The following is a 15,526-nucleotide window of genomic DNA, read 5'->3' as shown; positions in this document are numbered from 1 at the left end:
ATGCATTAGATATAATGGAGATTCTTACAATCTATTAAAGACATTTATAACGTGCTGCTTCGTCATTTGCTTTGTTGATTTTTTTGGGATGATCTTTTTCCACTTACCATCCACCACCCAAACACACACAAACACACACACACACACACACACACACACACACACTACACATAACTGCAAAGAGTTCCTCACAAGCAAAAATCTGATACAAAAATAGCTGCTTTATTTAGAAAGTGAAATGTATCTGGATAGTATATAAACTGGCATGAATCTTTGAAATGTGTGCCATTTTTCTTAAAGAAAATTTGTAGTCCAATAACTCAGGGCCTCTATATGCACAGTAGATAAAACAGATAAAATCAGAATGTCATTAGAGTGTAAGATACTTAAAATCCAAACTGGCATTTAAAACATAGGACCATTGATTTTCATAATTTCTTCTACACAAATTATTTATATTACCTATATCTTTTCTATACCTATACACACACACACACACACACACACATATATATATATATATATATATATATATATATATATATATATATATATATATATATATATATATATATATATATATATATATATATATATATATATACTGTGTGTGTATATATATATATATATATATATATATATATATATATATATATATATATATATATATATATATATATATATATATATATATATATATATATATATACAGTGAGGAAAATAAGTATTTGAACACCCTGCTATTTTGCAAGTTCTCCCACTTAGAAATCATGGAGGGGTCTGAAATTGTCATCGTAGGTGCATGTCCACTGTAAGAGACATAATCTAAAAAAAAAAATCCAGAAATCACAATATATGATTTTTAAACTATTTATTTGTATGATACAGCTGCAAATAAGTATTTGAACACCTGTCTATCAGCTAGAATTCTGACCCTCAAAGACCTGTTAGTCTGCCTTTAACATGTCCACCTCCACTACATTTATTACCCTAATCTAGATTCACCTTTTTGAGTTCGTTAGCTGCATAAAGACACCTGTCCACCCCATACAATCAGTAAGAATCCAACTACTAACATAGCCAAGACCAAAGAGCTGTCCAAAGACACTAGAGACAAAATTGTACACCTCCACAAGGCTGGAAAGGGCTACGGGGAAATTGCCAAGCAGCTTGGTGAAAAAAAGTCCACTGTTGGAGCAATCATTAAAAAATGGAAGAAGCTAAACATGACTGTCAATCTCCCTCGGACTGGGGCTCTATGCAAGATCTCACCTCGTGGGGTCTCAATGATCCTAAGGAAGGTGAGAAATCAGCCCAGAACTACACGGGAGGAGCTGGTCAATGACCTGAAAAGAGCTGGGACCACCGTTTCCATGGTTACTGTTGGTAATACACTAAGACGTCATGGTTTGAAATCATGCATGGCACGGAAGGTTCCCCTGCTTAAACCAGCACATGTCCAGGCACGTCTTAAGTTTGCCAATGACCATTTGGATGATCCAGAGGAGTCATGGGAGAAAGTCATGTGCCCAGATGAGACCAAAATAGAACTTTTGGGTCATAATTCCACTAAACGTGTTTGGAGGAAGAAGAATGATGAGTACCATCCCAAGAACACAATACTCTGAAGCATGGTAGCATTAAGCATGGTAGCATTATGCTTTGGGGGTGTTTTTCTGCACATGGGACAGGGCGACTGCACTGTATTAAGGAGAGGATGACCGGGGCCATGTATTGCGAGATTTTGGGGAACAACCTCCTTCCCTCAGTTAGAGCATTGAAGATGGGTCGAGGCTGGGTCTTCCAACATGACAATGACCCGAAGCACACAGCCAGGATAACCAAGGAGTGGCTCTGTAAGAAGCATATCAAGGTTCTGGCATGGCCTAGCCAGTCTCCAGACCTAAACTCAATAGAGAATCTTTGGAGGGAGCTCAAACTCCGTGTTTCTCAGCGACAGGCCAGAAACCTGACTGATCTAGAGAAGATCTGTGTGGAGGAGTGGGCCAAAATCCCTCCTGCAGTGTGTGCAAACCTGGTGAAAAACTACAGGAAACGTTTGACCTTTGTAATTGCAAACAAAGGCTACTGTACCAAATATTAATATTGACTTTCTCAGGTGTTCAAATACTTATTTGCAGCTGTATCATACAAATAAATTGTTAAAAAAATCATACATTGTGATTTCTGGATTTTTTTTTTAGATTATGTCTCTGACAGTGGAGATGCACCTACGATGACAATTTCAGACCCCTCCATGATTTCTAAGTGGGAGAACTTGCAAAATAGCAGGGTGTTCAAATACTTATTTTCCTCACTGTATATATTATAATATTATGAATTCCAAACTAGTTTTTTGGTGAAAAATATAACCAAGGTGGATTTTTCCCTGCAAAAGCAGACTCAAGTTAAAGTCAATGTATGTGTTTTTCCAATGTAAGGCATTTTTCCAAGACCCTGAAACCTTGTGCACCAAAGTGTTTCCTGAGATTTTAGGTTTTTGCAGTTTTAACCACAATGAAAATTCTCATTTTTATTTTTATGAAACTGTTTTCTTAATAGTTTTATTTAAAATATATTTGCATCTGTGTGTGTGTGTGTGTGTGTGTGTGTGTGTGTGTGTGTGTGTGTGTGTGTGTGTGTGTGTGTGTGTGTGTGTGTGTCCATCCATGTTGTTATGATTCCAATCTTTTGTGCTTTTTTGATTGAACCTTTGATAACATTTGGATTCTACTCTATTTCTTTATATTGGGGAAAAGCTCAAACTTTTTTGTTGGTTAGGTTATATTGGATGGCACAATGTAGGCACATTGTTCCTTCTGCCATGTTCTCATTTAGATCTCTTGTAGTAAATCAGCAGGAAAGAATCCAAGTTTACGGCCTGTACTGACTTTCAGATAGCCGTTCACCTCCTCTCCTTTCTTCACCACTATCTGCAGGATACACACAGGAGAAAAGACACTGTAAGCTCAGATTCTAACTGGTGGTGAATCTCAGTTGCAGGATAGAGACACTGCACATTTTATTTAAAAATCATTTTAATTTTTTTTCAAGTAATATATTTATTTTTGCTCAACAAGACAAACTGTTGTAAATAAACAATCCCCTTTATTATTTTAATGTAAGTTTACAATAACAGTAATGCGTGTTACTGTACTATTACTGTCAGTGAGTCACCTAGGTAATCACTACTACAAGACTACCACTAGAGGTCGTGTTTGTAATTTAAACAAAAAAATACATTTTAGATTTTACACAAAAAACACAAATAATAATCAAATGTTTATTTTATGCTTGTAAAATGATTTATGCCATTGTTTTAAAAGCTATTAAGACTAATAGAGTTTTATATTGAACAGCATGTAATTGAAGTAACATGTAATTATCAAGGACAATTTAATGTTTAATTGTTATACTGTTGAAAGAGTTTTTAACTGTATGGAACACACACGTACCTGGTCCCTCTTTAGTGTGATCTGACCCATCTCCCTGTTTCCAACAAAGGAACGTGTAACCTTATACACTCTCTCTCCAGCACGCACCCTAATAATGTAAGTCATGGGAAGGTAACCTGTTTTCTCCCCAATCTTACCCTAAACACACACACACAAACACACACTTTATTTTCTTTAGGTTACAAGAAAGCAAGTAAATAGGAGAAACATAGGAACGGTTCAAAAGTTGTAGAGTATCTTTCAAAACTCACCCGCCACCATTCTTCATTAGAGTCGTCTATCACAGTAATCCGATCACCAGGACTAAATAGAAATGACAACAATAAGCAGTTTAACATTAGTAAATATCTGTTGTTGTGAGCAATTAGTAAGGCTGAATCAAAAATAACAACAGCATAGTTATGAAATCATAGTATGGTAGAAAAAAAATGTAATCAAATTAGCCCAACTAATATTGGCACTTTTGATACATTTGAGCACAATTGTCTTTTTAACTTTTGAATATTCACAAAAATACTTTGCAAAATGTAAATGAATCTATGAAAACTTATTTATACAACTGAGCAGCTGAGGGTTAAGGATCTTGTTTAAGTGTCCAACAATAGTGCTGGGATTTGAATTCTAAACCATCTAATCAGAAATCAAAGACCTTAATGACTGAGCTACCCCTATGAATGTAAACACAATTTTTATGTCCATTCCAGTGGAATCTCCTCTTCAGTTCACTGCACAGATTTTCTTTGGGATTTAAGTCAGGGAACTGAGATGGCCATGGCTGGATCTGGATCATGATTTATTTTTTTTGGCAGTAACCAGTTCTGTGTTGATTTGGTGCTTGTTTTGTATAATAATCCTGCTAGAAGATTCAACCACAGCCCATTTAACAGTACTTAATTACCGCAATGAAGTGGAAATAAACATTTTCATTTTCTCTGTGTGTTTGTGTGTGTGTGTGTGTGTGTGTGTGTGTGTGTGTGTGTGTGTGTGTGTGTGTGTGTGTGTGTGTGTGTGTACAGACAAAAATTATACACTTACTGAAAGTCCAGGTCATCCTTCTCAATTGCTTTGAAGCGGTACAGGGCCAGGTAGTAGTGACTCTGACTAAAGGTCTGCTGCTGCTTTTTATTCTTTAGCATTTAGCAGACAAACACACGGTTAGTTTAGCATTTGATATTTAATCAATTTAAATTATTTAATGTTAACACATTTGTCACCTTGTCATCTGCAGTTGCTTTGTCTTTTTTATCCGCATCCTGCTTTCCTGTAACAAAAATATATACATGTATTATATTTTGCAACACCTTAATTTTTTTCTTTAATGACATGAAACCAAAAAATTTTAAAAGTTTTACTGGTAAAAGCAGAACATTTATTTGAGGAATTTGTTTGGTTTATCATTTGCATTATTTGTCATTTTTGGAAGGAATCTACATGATGTGTTTTGCCATAATTAAAGTTACAAAGTTATATATTTGGGACAGTTTTTGAAAATGTGGGAAAATCTTTAAGATCCTTTTTGTGTTATTCATTTTCTAAAGAGATTTGATTCTCTTTAGGAAAGAGAAATGATTGTGCTATAACAAATGTGATAACAGGAAGCTGTAACTAACTAACTTATTAACTAACTAAACAAAAATAAATGAATAAATAAATATTAATAAGAAAGTTGCTAAATTACATTAGACTGAATCTTTAACTATAGTTAATGTAATATCTACTGATCATAAACCTGGTCAAAAAATAAATAAAAATAAATAAATAAATGTATACAGTAAACCATTCCAGTGAAAGTCTTAACAATATAATAAAATATTTGGCAGATGGCACAAAAAAAGAGCTGTTATATAAAAAACATTTTAAATGTAACTATACTGAGTAGATAATTTTGTCAATTTGTTCGGATTTCATTCTCAGCAATCTTCTTAACTACTCCCTAATAATAACACTGAAATATTGTGTTAAAGAAAACACATATTGCATTAATTTTGCTTATTAATTATTATTCTTTTCTTAATCCACAGCCCATTCTGCTATATTCTGGATTAAAACATGTGACGAGAAGCTATTGATAAGTAAGAGCAAATTATTTATTACTATAATATACTATTACATTTACCTTCACCCCCCTCTTCACCCTCTTTGGGTTGCTGAGCCTCCTCTTCCTCCATCATCATCATCATCTTAAAAGAATATGTTGAATAAATTTTTATTATAAAGAACACAAACCTTTTTTTTAATTTTAAGTTTTTTTTTTTTAATAACTTGGAAATTATTTATCATTTTAAATAATGTAGTAGAACGAGAAAACAACTGAAGTAAATCTCTGAAAACATCTGCGCATTGCGAACAGTTTCCGGTATATTTGTTTGGAATTATAATATAGCCTTGTTTCCCCCTATTTTGAAGCATCCTGTATTATCACTTCACTGCTCTTCTCCCATTTCTGAATTTGAAAATTAACTTTATAGCTTTAACTACATTTAAAGTGTTCACTTACATTCTTTTTATCCTCTGAACTTTTCTTTCTCTCTTTATTTGCCATGATAACTCCAGTTCGCAGCGTGTCGAAGACTGGGTCAGTGCGATTTTGCTGCCCTGCACACACGTACATATATACTGTATAATGTATGAACACAAAACTACAGTTTTTGTATCTATGGTTTACACAGATCATTTCTAGAAACAAACTTTAAATGCTTAGACCAATTCAATCTGTATACTGTATGGATAAAGAGCATCCCTAGACTCTACAGTGTGAATTTGAGCTCATTCAGCACAAGTGGCTGGGTACTAATGTTGGCACTCAAATGAACACTCCCAAAACAAGGGCTTGTGCAGACCGGTCATTCACTCCAACCTTATCAAACTATTTTCTCCATTCATTCCAAACTTATCAAACTATGTCTTCCTGGATCTCACTTTGTGCACAGGGGCATTGCTGTAACAGGTTTGGGCCTGTTATATCCAATAAAGGGAATTATTAAAGCTACAGCATAAAAAAGACATTCTAGACAATTATTTCCTTTAAACTTGTCGCCAACAGTTTGGCAAAGAATCACACAAGCAAAAGGGTTAGGTCTTTACATCATTTTAGTCATATATTGGAGGTAGAAAAACATTAATCAATAGAACATATTTAGACATAACTACTATAATATTTTGAAAGGAGAGTGTAGTTAGTTTTAATAACATGATACTCACCACTATTTATCTCCTGATCATACAAAGGGGAGCTGTATGCTCTCCTAAAACCTGGAGGCTAAAATAAAACAGTATAATTGTTCATGTTACAGTGTTGTGTTCAAATGCAGTGGACATTATGCTATAGTTTTATGCTCTTAATTAATTTAAAATATTAATGATTATCTCACTATTTTGCCGAAGCATCTCTGGAACTCCACATAGGATTGGCATGCATGATGAATATTTGTCTTGCAGTTCTTGCAGCGCAGAGCAAATTTGTTATTGACTAAGAAGAAGGGAGATTACAGAGAGATTACTGTGGCAAAAAAAACCCCCACTAAATTATATTCAGTATCAAAAGACATATCTACATTGTACTGTATTCAGATACTTGTAAATTCTAAACATGTGTGGGTTTGCTTTCAGATAAAGAATGTGTGTGTAAAAGCTCAAACACATAATCATTGTAGAATGCTGTGCATAACTAATAGTACGTTATGCACAGCATTGCATGGCTATATACCCTAGGTAAAATAACAGTAAGCAAAAACTATGGAAATATGACCATACTCTTAAAATTTGGCCATTTTTGTGAAACAGAAATGAGATCGGAATAACTGTATAAATAACTTATTACATTACAACTAACCATTTGTATTACATTCCTAATCATGTTTTATAAAAATGTGTCTCACAGGATCATTCTGTATTAAGAAAATAATTTTCATAGTTCATCCCCATCACTGATCATAACGCATACACCACAGTTACATAAGCTATACATCAGAACCAGATAACTCTGTTTCTCTGTACTCTGTATGCCAGAACAACAGAACTATAGTAAATGCAAAAAGGCTGTGGCATTAGGAGTTTCTTGCCTCGTATGACACAGCATTTTTGCAATACTGATGTGATCAGAGATATTTATAAAGCTATTTGTCTATAGTGAGTGTGCCAGGGGTAGATGTCCTTGCCTGTATCATATCAAGTTGCTTTTAGGTGTTTGTTCTGAAGGTAATAATACGGTAATCTTTTTCTTTTTTTATTATTATTATATATTATTTGACTAATTCAAAAGTATTGAACACTAGTTACTATACAATTTAATAGAAGGACAGACATTGATTGTGGTTCACAATCATGTTAATGACTAAACTAAATACACAATGCCATAATTGTTTGAATTGTTAATTATTTTATTGCTGCCTTGTTGGTAGAAATCTTTTGTAAAAATATCAGGGTTGTGATGTACAGTGATAACTTGCTACATGACATCAGGAGTTCTGGCAGGATGTAAACAAGTCTGTAGAGGACATGCCTGTACTCTTATTAAATGTGTTCCACAACAAAGAGTGTAAGAGACAAGGAAAGCTTAAATTCCTTATCTGCATGAGATAAATGATCACTTTGAAAGCTTTTATTTATATATATATATATATATATATATATATATATATATATATATATATATATATATATATATATATATATATATATGAAAGCTATTTGTATCAGACATAAAAATGTGTGCAAAATCTAAATATATGCAGATCTGATAAGCTGGCAACCCCTAAACATATCAGACCCTAGATCTTAGCATCTACACCATAAAACAATATTAAAACAATAATACAATCTGAAATCATTCACTGTACCACCTTTAATCAATATGACAGTAAGAATGTGTGTCAAACACTTACGGACAATCATTCGAGCACAGACGTCGCAGAACTTGGGCTTCTTGCAGTAATGATCCTTAAACTTATGTGGCCTGTCATTCACTAGGAATACAGGCTCAGGAGTTGGGGGAGGGGGGGCCTCTTCTTCCTCTACCTCTTCATCATAGACAAAATATACCTGAGATAGAGACAGATAGTGTGAAAAAGAATAAATCATTTTAATGTCTTAGTTATAGATACTGAGCCTGTTTTTTGGGAACTAAGTTGTTGGAAAGGCTCAAGATCACTGTGTGTTTTGTTTAACGCATGTTTTATTGCACATTTGAATTTAATAGTCAGTTCAAAGCTTTACCGTAGTGGTTACTAGAGAAAAAATTATGGGGAAAGTGAGCGAGTTTATAAAAGAAAAAGCTAAACAGGGAAAGTGTGAACAGCATCGCTGTTCTTTAACAACAACATAACACCATGAGATTACTCAATTACTCTGGATTGTACCACATAAAAAAATGCATATGGCTGTGAACATTTATCCTTGGATATTCTGAAGCTTCCAGTCTCTAACAATAATACATACAGTGTTTTCATCCTCTTTGACGACATTATCAGGTATGGGAGGGTTATCATGGATATCCAGAGAGTCCTTATCTTCTAGTCTGTAATAAACACACAGAGACTTTGTTGTTAAATGTTGTTTGTTGTTTTTCTGTTGTTATTATGTGGTTTTCTGTTGACATGTACAGTGGTGGGCTGTCCTTACCGGGGTCTTGAGTTATATGTCATAATTATTAATAATTAATGAATACTAATAATAATTAATTACCATGCAGAGTTAAATTCACTTTTATTTCATTTTATAAAATGTTTATCCACAAAAGGTTTTGCAAGTTCTCCCACTTAGAAATCATGGAGGGGTCTGAAATGGTCATCGTAGGTGCATGTCCACTGTAAGAAAAAAATCCAGAAATCACAATATATGATTTTTAAACTATTTATTTGTATGATACAGCTGCAAATAAGTATTTGAACACCTGTCTATCAGCTAGAATTCTGACCCTCAAAGACCTGTTAGTCTGCCTTTAAAATGTCAACATCCACTACATTTATTATCCTAAATTAGATTCACCTGTTTGAGGTCGTTAGCTGCATAAAGACCTGTCCACCCCATACAATCAGTAAGAATCCAACTACTAACATGGCCAAGACCAAAGAGCTGTCCAAAGACACTAGAGACAAAATTGTACACCTCCACAAGGCTGGAAAGGGCTACAGGGAAATTGCCAAGCAGCTTGGTGAAAAAAGGTCCACTATTGGAGCAATCATTAGAAAATGGAAGAAGCTGAACATGACTGTCAATCTCCTTCGGACTGGGGCTCCATGCAAGATCTCACCTCGTGGGGTCTCAATGATCCTAAGGAAGGTGAGAAATCAGCCCAGAACTACACGGGAGGAGCTGGTCAATGACCTGAAAAGAGCTGGGACCACCGTTTCCAAGGTTACTGTTGGCAATACACTAAGACGTCATGGTTTGAAATCATGCATGGCACGGAAGGTTCCCCTGCTTAAACCAGCACATGTCCAGGCACGTCTTCAGTTTGCCAATGAACATTTGGATGATCCAGATGGGAGAAAGTCATGTGGTCAGATGAGACCAAAATAGAACTTTTGGGTCATAATTCCACTAAACGTGTTTGGAGAAAGAAGAATGATGAGTAAAATCCCAAGAACACCATCCCTACTGTGAAGCATGGGGGTGGAAGCATTATGCTTTGGGGGTGTTTTTCTGCACATGGGACAGGGCGACTGCACTGTATTAAGGAGAGGATGACCGGGGCCATGTATTGCGAGATTTTGGGGAACAACCTCCTTCCCTCAGTTAGAGCATTGAAGATGGGTCGAGGCTGGGTCTTCCAACATGACAATGACCCGAAGCACACAGCCAGGATAACCAAGGAGTGGCTCTGTAAGAAGCATATCAAGGTTCTGGCGTGGCCTAGCCAGTCTCCAGACCTAAACCCAATAGAGAATCTTTGGAGGGAGCTCAAACTCTGAGTTTCTCAGCGACAGGCTAGAAACCTGACTGATCTAGAGAAGAGAGACATGTAGAGATGTGAGAGACATGTAGAGATGTCTCTCACAGTGGACATGCACAAGATCTTTGAAATGTATTAGTTTACAGTATATTGATAACAGATAAAAATGTGCGAATAAGTTTTGATTAATAATGAGTTAACTGATGACAATCATGCTAAATCTTTCTCTCTCATACAAACACACATGTTCACATGCACAAGACATTGCAAAGAGAGTATAACTGACATTAAAGTATAATGGCAAGTGTATGTTGGTGCAAATTTGTATCAATATATGCTGATACATACACTGATACACTTACAATTTTCACTGTAAAACCAACACCCGATACTGTCACAGTGAAATTTCATATAAATAAATGACGTTACTCTTTCTCACACAAATTGTTTCATGGTTTTTATTTTAGAAATAAATTGTATTTATATTGTATTAAGTTGTATTAAAATGTTCATTTTTATTAAATTTCTTCTGATTTAAAATCACCTAATATTTTTTCTGTAGTCATGATTCGTTTTTAGTTATTATAGACTTCTTGTTAGTCAGGACACTGTCATACATAGTTTGGTTTACAAAAATTTAAGAAAGAAAAAGGTTACTTACTGATCATACTGGGCCATGGTGCAGTGTTTAAACCCGTATAGACTTTGTAGTGATCAGATTCTGTGGTTGTTCTATAATACACAAACACACACACATGTACACAATAAAAAATTATACTACATTACGTTATATTCTTAGGTGTTGTTGCTTCATATGCAGTGGTTGCCGAAGTACACAAACCATGCAGTTGAGTAAAAGTAGAGACACACCAGTAAAAATACAAAAGTATTTGCCTGCAAATGTACATAAGAATCAAAAGTACTATGATTTATTATTTCTATTATGTTCCTATTAGAATTTTTGTCACAATACTCTTTATTAATGAACTCAGTTTATGTGAAAAGACTCTAATGTTACTCTTAGCACACCGATCTATAAATAGAATGATATTAATGAGGCAAACACTGATTGAGATCATGAGCCCAAAGCTTTTTTTCAACTACTTAAAAAAATTACATAAATAAGGCAACAGGTGTTGTGGTGTAAGTTAGAGAAGTTTGTTCCATCATTTATCCCTCTAAATGTCCTGCTTGCTGTTGAACTGACACTGAACCGTATGTTGGTGCTTAGTAGACACCACCAAGCGGCAATCAAAACAGAGCGCTAGCTCTACCCTGATTGGTGGCTTGCTGCATATGTGACCATTTATGTTTTTATCCACTCATAAATAAAAAGGAACATCTGATTTTGCAAAATGTACTTAAGTAAAATGTAAAAAAATTTACTTTAAAATGTAGTGAAGTTAAAGTCTCCTCGAATGGAACTACTTCAGTAAAGTACAGACGTGAAAAAGTTACTTAAGTACAGCAACACATTACATTTACTTTGTTACAGTCCACCACTGTTCATATTACATCCAATGTTCAGGCAAACGAACTGCTACACACAGACGGACATAACTCTGCCTCAGCAAAACTAAATTTAAATCTCCTGCCAGACAGAGTTCAAGCAGTCAATATGAATAAACATGAATTACATTTTGAGTATTGCCTAGTATTATAAATGCTCTGCTATAACTTTTATTAGCAGCATAATAAGCACACAAAGGCACATGAGCATACATATAAACACAGAGATACACACTCTGAAAAGACCCAGGCCAAGACCACATACCTTCAGGTGGAAATAAACCACAGCTGACCGATTCAGTTTATTTTAGTTAGGTTTTTTTTTTTTTATCAAAAGTATTACAGCAAAATAATCATGTTTTTAAAGTCCAGGGCAGTGGCTGTAAGAGTAAATATCCCCTCTGGCTGTATGTGAACTATAAACCACAGTTGTTCTCCTGATCATTAAAATAGACATATGTCTGTGTGTCATGTTGAGTGGTTCAGACAGGTGAATGCCTCAGATGGTGGATGACGAAGGGTAATAAGATACTTGCTAACTCTACCTCTCTCTCTCTCTCTCTCTCTCTCTCTCTCTCTCTCTCTCTCTCTCTCTCTCTCCTCTCTCTCTCTCTCTCCCTTTCTCTATCTCTCTCTCTCTCTCACACACACACACACACACACACACACACACACACACACACACACACACACACACACACACACACACACACACCCTATACTAGTTTTCATACTAGCATATATAGCCATAGACATCGATCTACTGTAGGTTCGGATGGCAGAGATACATCCCTACCCTCTTTCATGAACTGTCTCTACCGACATTTCCTCTTTTAATAAAATTGTCTTACTGTAAATTAGTAGCTAGCTGATATAGTTTGAATGTGACTCAGCAATTTGTCACAAACAGCTCAAAGTGTTGAAATGAAGCAGTTTTTGGTGCATTCCCCTAAACGAAAGTCATGTTTCCAAGCTAGTTATTAGATCAAATGTTGTCCATTACTATTGTGTCTATGTTGTTGGCCAGTATTTTATATGTGCGCCTAAATGTAAGGTTTAGCAAGCATACATGTACAGTCTGTACATATTCAAATCACAAATAGCATCATCTAATTATTTAAAGTGTTGCATTTTCAAAAGTATTTATACCATTACATTAATTCATTATCACTATGAAATCTCAACTTCAAAACATGGAATTCATTTTGGATAAATTCACATTTACACATGAGTAATTTAATAAGTAATAGGTAATAGAAATAAATGAAACCTTTTCATGCAATTTTCTTTTGCTGATTTCAATGTGTTTCTAGTTACAGTTCTGTTTTTGGGTTTTCTTTTAGGTTAGGTTTCTGAGTTCTCCTGTTTCATTCTAAAACATGCCAATAGGGTTTGGGTTGGACTGGCAACTAAATTGTTCCTCGGTGTAAATGAGAGTGTGAATGTGTATGCGCACAGTACTCTGTGCTCAGGGAGTATTTCTAGACTGTACGAAGCATTTGGACACAGGATGTTAATGTTTTTAATGAAGGAGTTTCAGTGTTAAACATTTATTCACTCACCCGCTCATGTTTATTAATATTAAACTGTTAATAGTTACATACACTGTGACAATTGTGCTTAGAGAGGTGTATAAACATTGACTGTAGAAATTAATATCTAAAAAGCAACAAAAATTGTTTTTATGTTAACCCAAATTTTGAGTTGTCAGCACAGCAGAATGTTTTGGTTTGCCATGTAAACCCTACATTTATTTCCTGATTAATTTATGTATTTAGTTTTTTTTTTCAATTAGTTAATGCTTTTTGTTGTGTATAAATGATAATTATACATTTATTTGTATTTAAATGTTGTGATAATTATTTACTTATTCAAACTGTATTTTAACACACTTGGTTTAGCTGTTTTGTTTGATTTCTAAGTAAAATATAAAAAATTTGGATTTGCCTGATCCCTACTTCTGGTTGGTTTGCATCACATTTAATCCCCTTACTGCTGGTGAGGAATCCATCTTAATGTTTTTTTTTAAGTGGTGCTATCCACAGTATTCTAATGGATCATTACTGTATGATGTCCATGTGAAGCCATCCTCATCATTTAATCCCCTTACTGCTGCTGAGGATGGGTTAACATGGATACAGTGGATACTACCACTTGAAAGAAACCATTAAAATGTATTTGGATTGCAATTAATTATATATAGGTTTGCTGCAAAAAAAAGTACACAGTTATAGAACAGATTTATCTATACTATAAAACTGGTGTCAACCAGATGAGGATGGTCAAGTTTCTCTAAAGGTTTCTTCCCTAATATTATCTCAGGGTTTTTCCTTGTCATTGTTGACTGTGGTTTGCTCATTATGAATAAACATAAAAGGAAAGGATTATTTGTTTAAAATGTATTTTCTGAATCTGTTTTTCGTGTTGCACAGCACATCTATGTTCATTAGACCCGTTTTTCATTTCTGGTTGTTCATGAGCCCACTCCAAACTGTCCATCAGCTTCTCAGCCATGTGATTAGGATACAAACAACTAATGTAAATCATTTATTAAAGTAAAACATATTTGGGGAATTTAAAGGTCACATAAACTTTCAAAATGATACAAAATGATTACCACAAAGAATCTATCTAGGTGGAACTTAAAATGGAGGTTTGGCTTGTTGTCCATTCACTTGCATGGGGATGGGTGGGGTTAAAATGTCAGATGTACTCAAAAACATTTTGGCTTCAATTTCAGCCCCTGTTACACCTACTGATCCTCCCATTTCTACAGATTTTGATATTGATTTTATATACCAGAACATATTCTGAGTTTATCTTAACACATGCTGTTGGGTAAGGTGTAGAATCCCACATTCTGGGTTGCTCTTAAAACTCAAAAATTTGTTTCATTGTGACCATGTAATAGGGTTGTTGTTGCTCTTATTCATGAAATAACCCCAAATAAATATTGTGATTTTCTGTGATAAGGTTTTGTTTATTTTATGAAGCGTGTTAATGAGGATTGTATATTAATTTGTTCTGACAGTATATACATGTGCATATTGAGAAAGTATAATAATTTAATAAATTAAGAAATGTATCCTAACATGTGTGAGTGAAACTGCTTAATGAGGAATTGACATTAACATGCTGTTTCTAGGCCCTGTGCTCAGATCAAAATTCTCTTAAACGTCCTCCGTGCACAGGGTTGGGTTCCGAGAAAGCATGATTCAGAAAAGCTTCATCTTTCAGAGTCTCACACAATCTGATACAAATCCATGCATCACCATGCAGGGGTGAGACTCCCAGGCCCATCACCCCACCCATCTTTTCCAGACCCTGCATCTCATCCCATCCATCATCTTAATACTGATCTTCAGACTACATCAAATATGAATGCTCTCATTTGCATCCATATGGAAAACACTGGAGCTGTTCGTTTAAAACAGGGCCTTTTGTTGCTATGTGTTCCCCTGAATATTGTGCTCCACTGACCTCTTTGCTTTGTCATTGTCGTGGAGCTGCATGATCACTGCCTGAGTAGCAGGTTGCCATATCGCGCAATAACATTCAATTGTTACATTTACCATACATTGCCTTAGAAATGAATAACTTTTTTCTTTAAAATTCTTTAGAGTATTTTTTTTTTTTTTTTAATAAACGGGATCCTCATTTTTCATTTGTC

General features: G+C 34.8%; 1 protein-coding gene across 2 annotated transcripts; it reads right to left on the bottom strand.

The window, feature by feature from the left end:
* Nucleotides 1–2,524: 2,524 nt before the first annotated feature.
* stac3 (SH3 and cysteine rich domain 3) lies at nucleotides 2,525–12,298 on the bottom strand. 2 transcript variants are annotated; one of them, XM_083553371.1, is made up of 13 exons: nucleotides 12,092–12,298; nucleotides 11,009–11,079; nucleotides 8,892–8,970; nucleotides 8,339–8,495; nucleotides 6,827–6,924; nucleotides 6,657–6,714; nucleotides 5,953–6,050; nucleotides 5,572–5,635; nucleotides 4,670–4,716; nucleotides 4,491–4,582; nucleotides 3,707–3,758; nucleotides 3,456–3,593; nucleotides 2,525–2,933 (listed from the first exon to the last, which is right to left on the bottom strand). In XM_083553371.1, the coding sequence occupies exons 2-13, from the start codon at nucleotides 11,023–11,025 to the stop codon at nucleotides 2,835–2,837; spliced, it is 999 nt and encodes a 332-aa protein (XP_083409497.1). In that variant the 5' UTR covers nucleotides 11,026–11,079; nucleotides 12,092–12,298; the 3' UTR covers nucleotides 2,525–2,834. The 2 variants fall into 2 exon arrangements, with proteins under 2 accessions (XP_083409497.1, XP_083409496.1); XM_083553370.1 differs by having other exon boundaries at nucleotides 12,122–12,297.
* Nucleotides 12,299–15,526: the final 3,228 nt, after the last annotated feature.

The sequence above is a fragment of the Silurus aristotelis genome (genome assembly GCF_946808225.1).
Source record: "Silurus aristotelis genome assembly, chromosome: 11".
Lineage (NCBI taxonomy): Eukaryota > Metazoa > Chordata > Actinopteri > Siluriformes > Siluridae > Silurus > Silurus aristotelis.
This window is presented reverse-complemented; position numbering and strand designations above follow the sequence as displayed.

Excerpts from the sequence above, each read along its gene's own strand:
- stac3 (XM_083553371.1), bottom strand. Across the intron at positions 5,636-5,952 it reads GTTCAGAGGATAAAAAGAAT|ATGATGATGATGATGGAGGA; the intron begins GTAAGTGAACAC and ends TATTCTTTTAAG. Across the intron at positions 4,717-5,571 it reads GGGTGAAGAGGGGGGTGAAG|GAAAGCAGGATGCGGATAAA; the intron begins GTAAATGTAATA and ends TTTTTGTTACAG.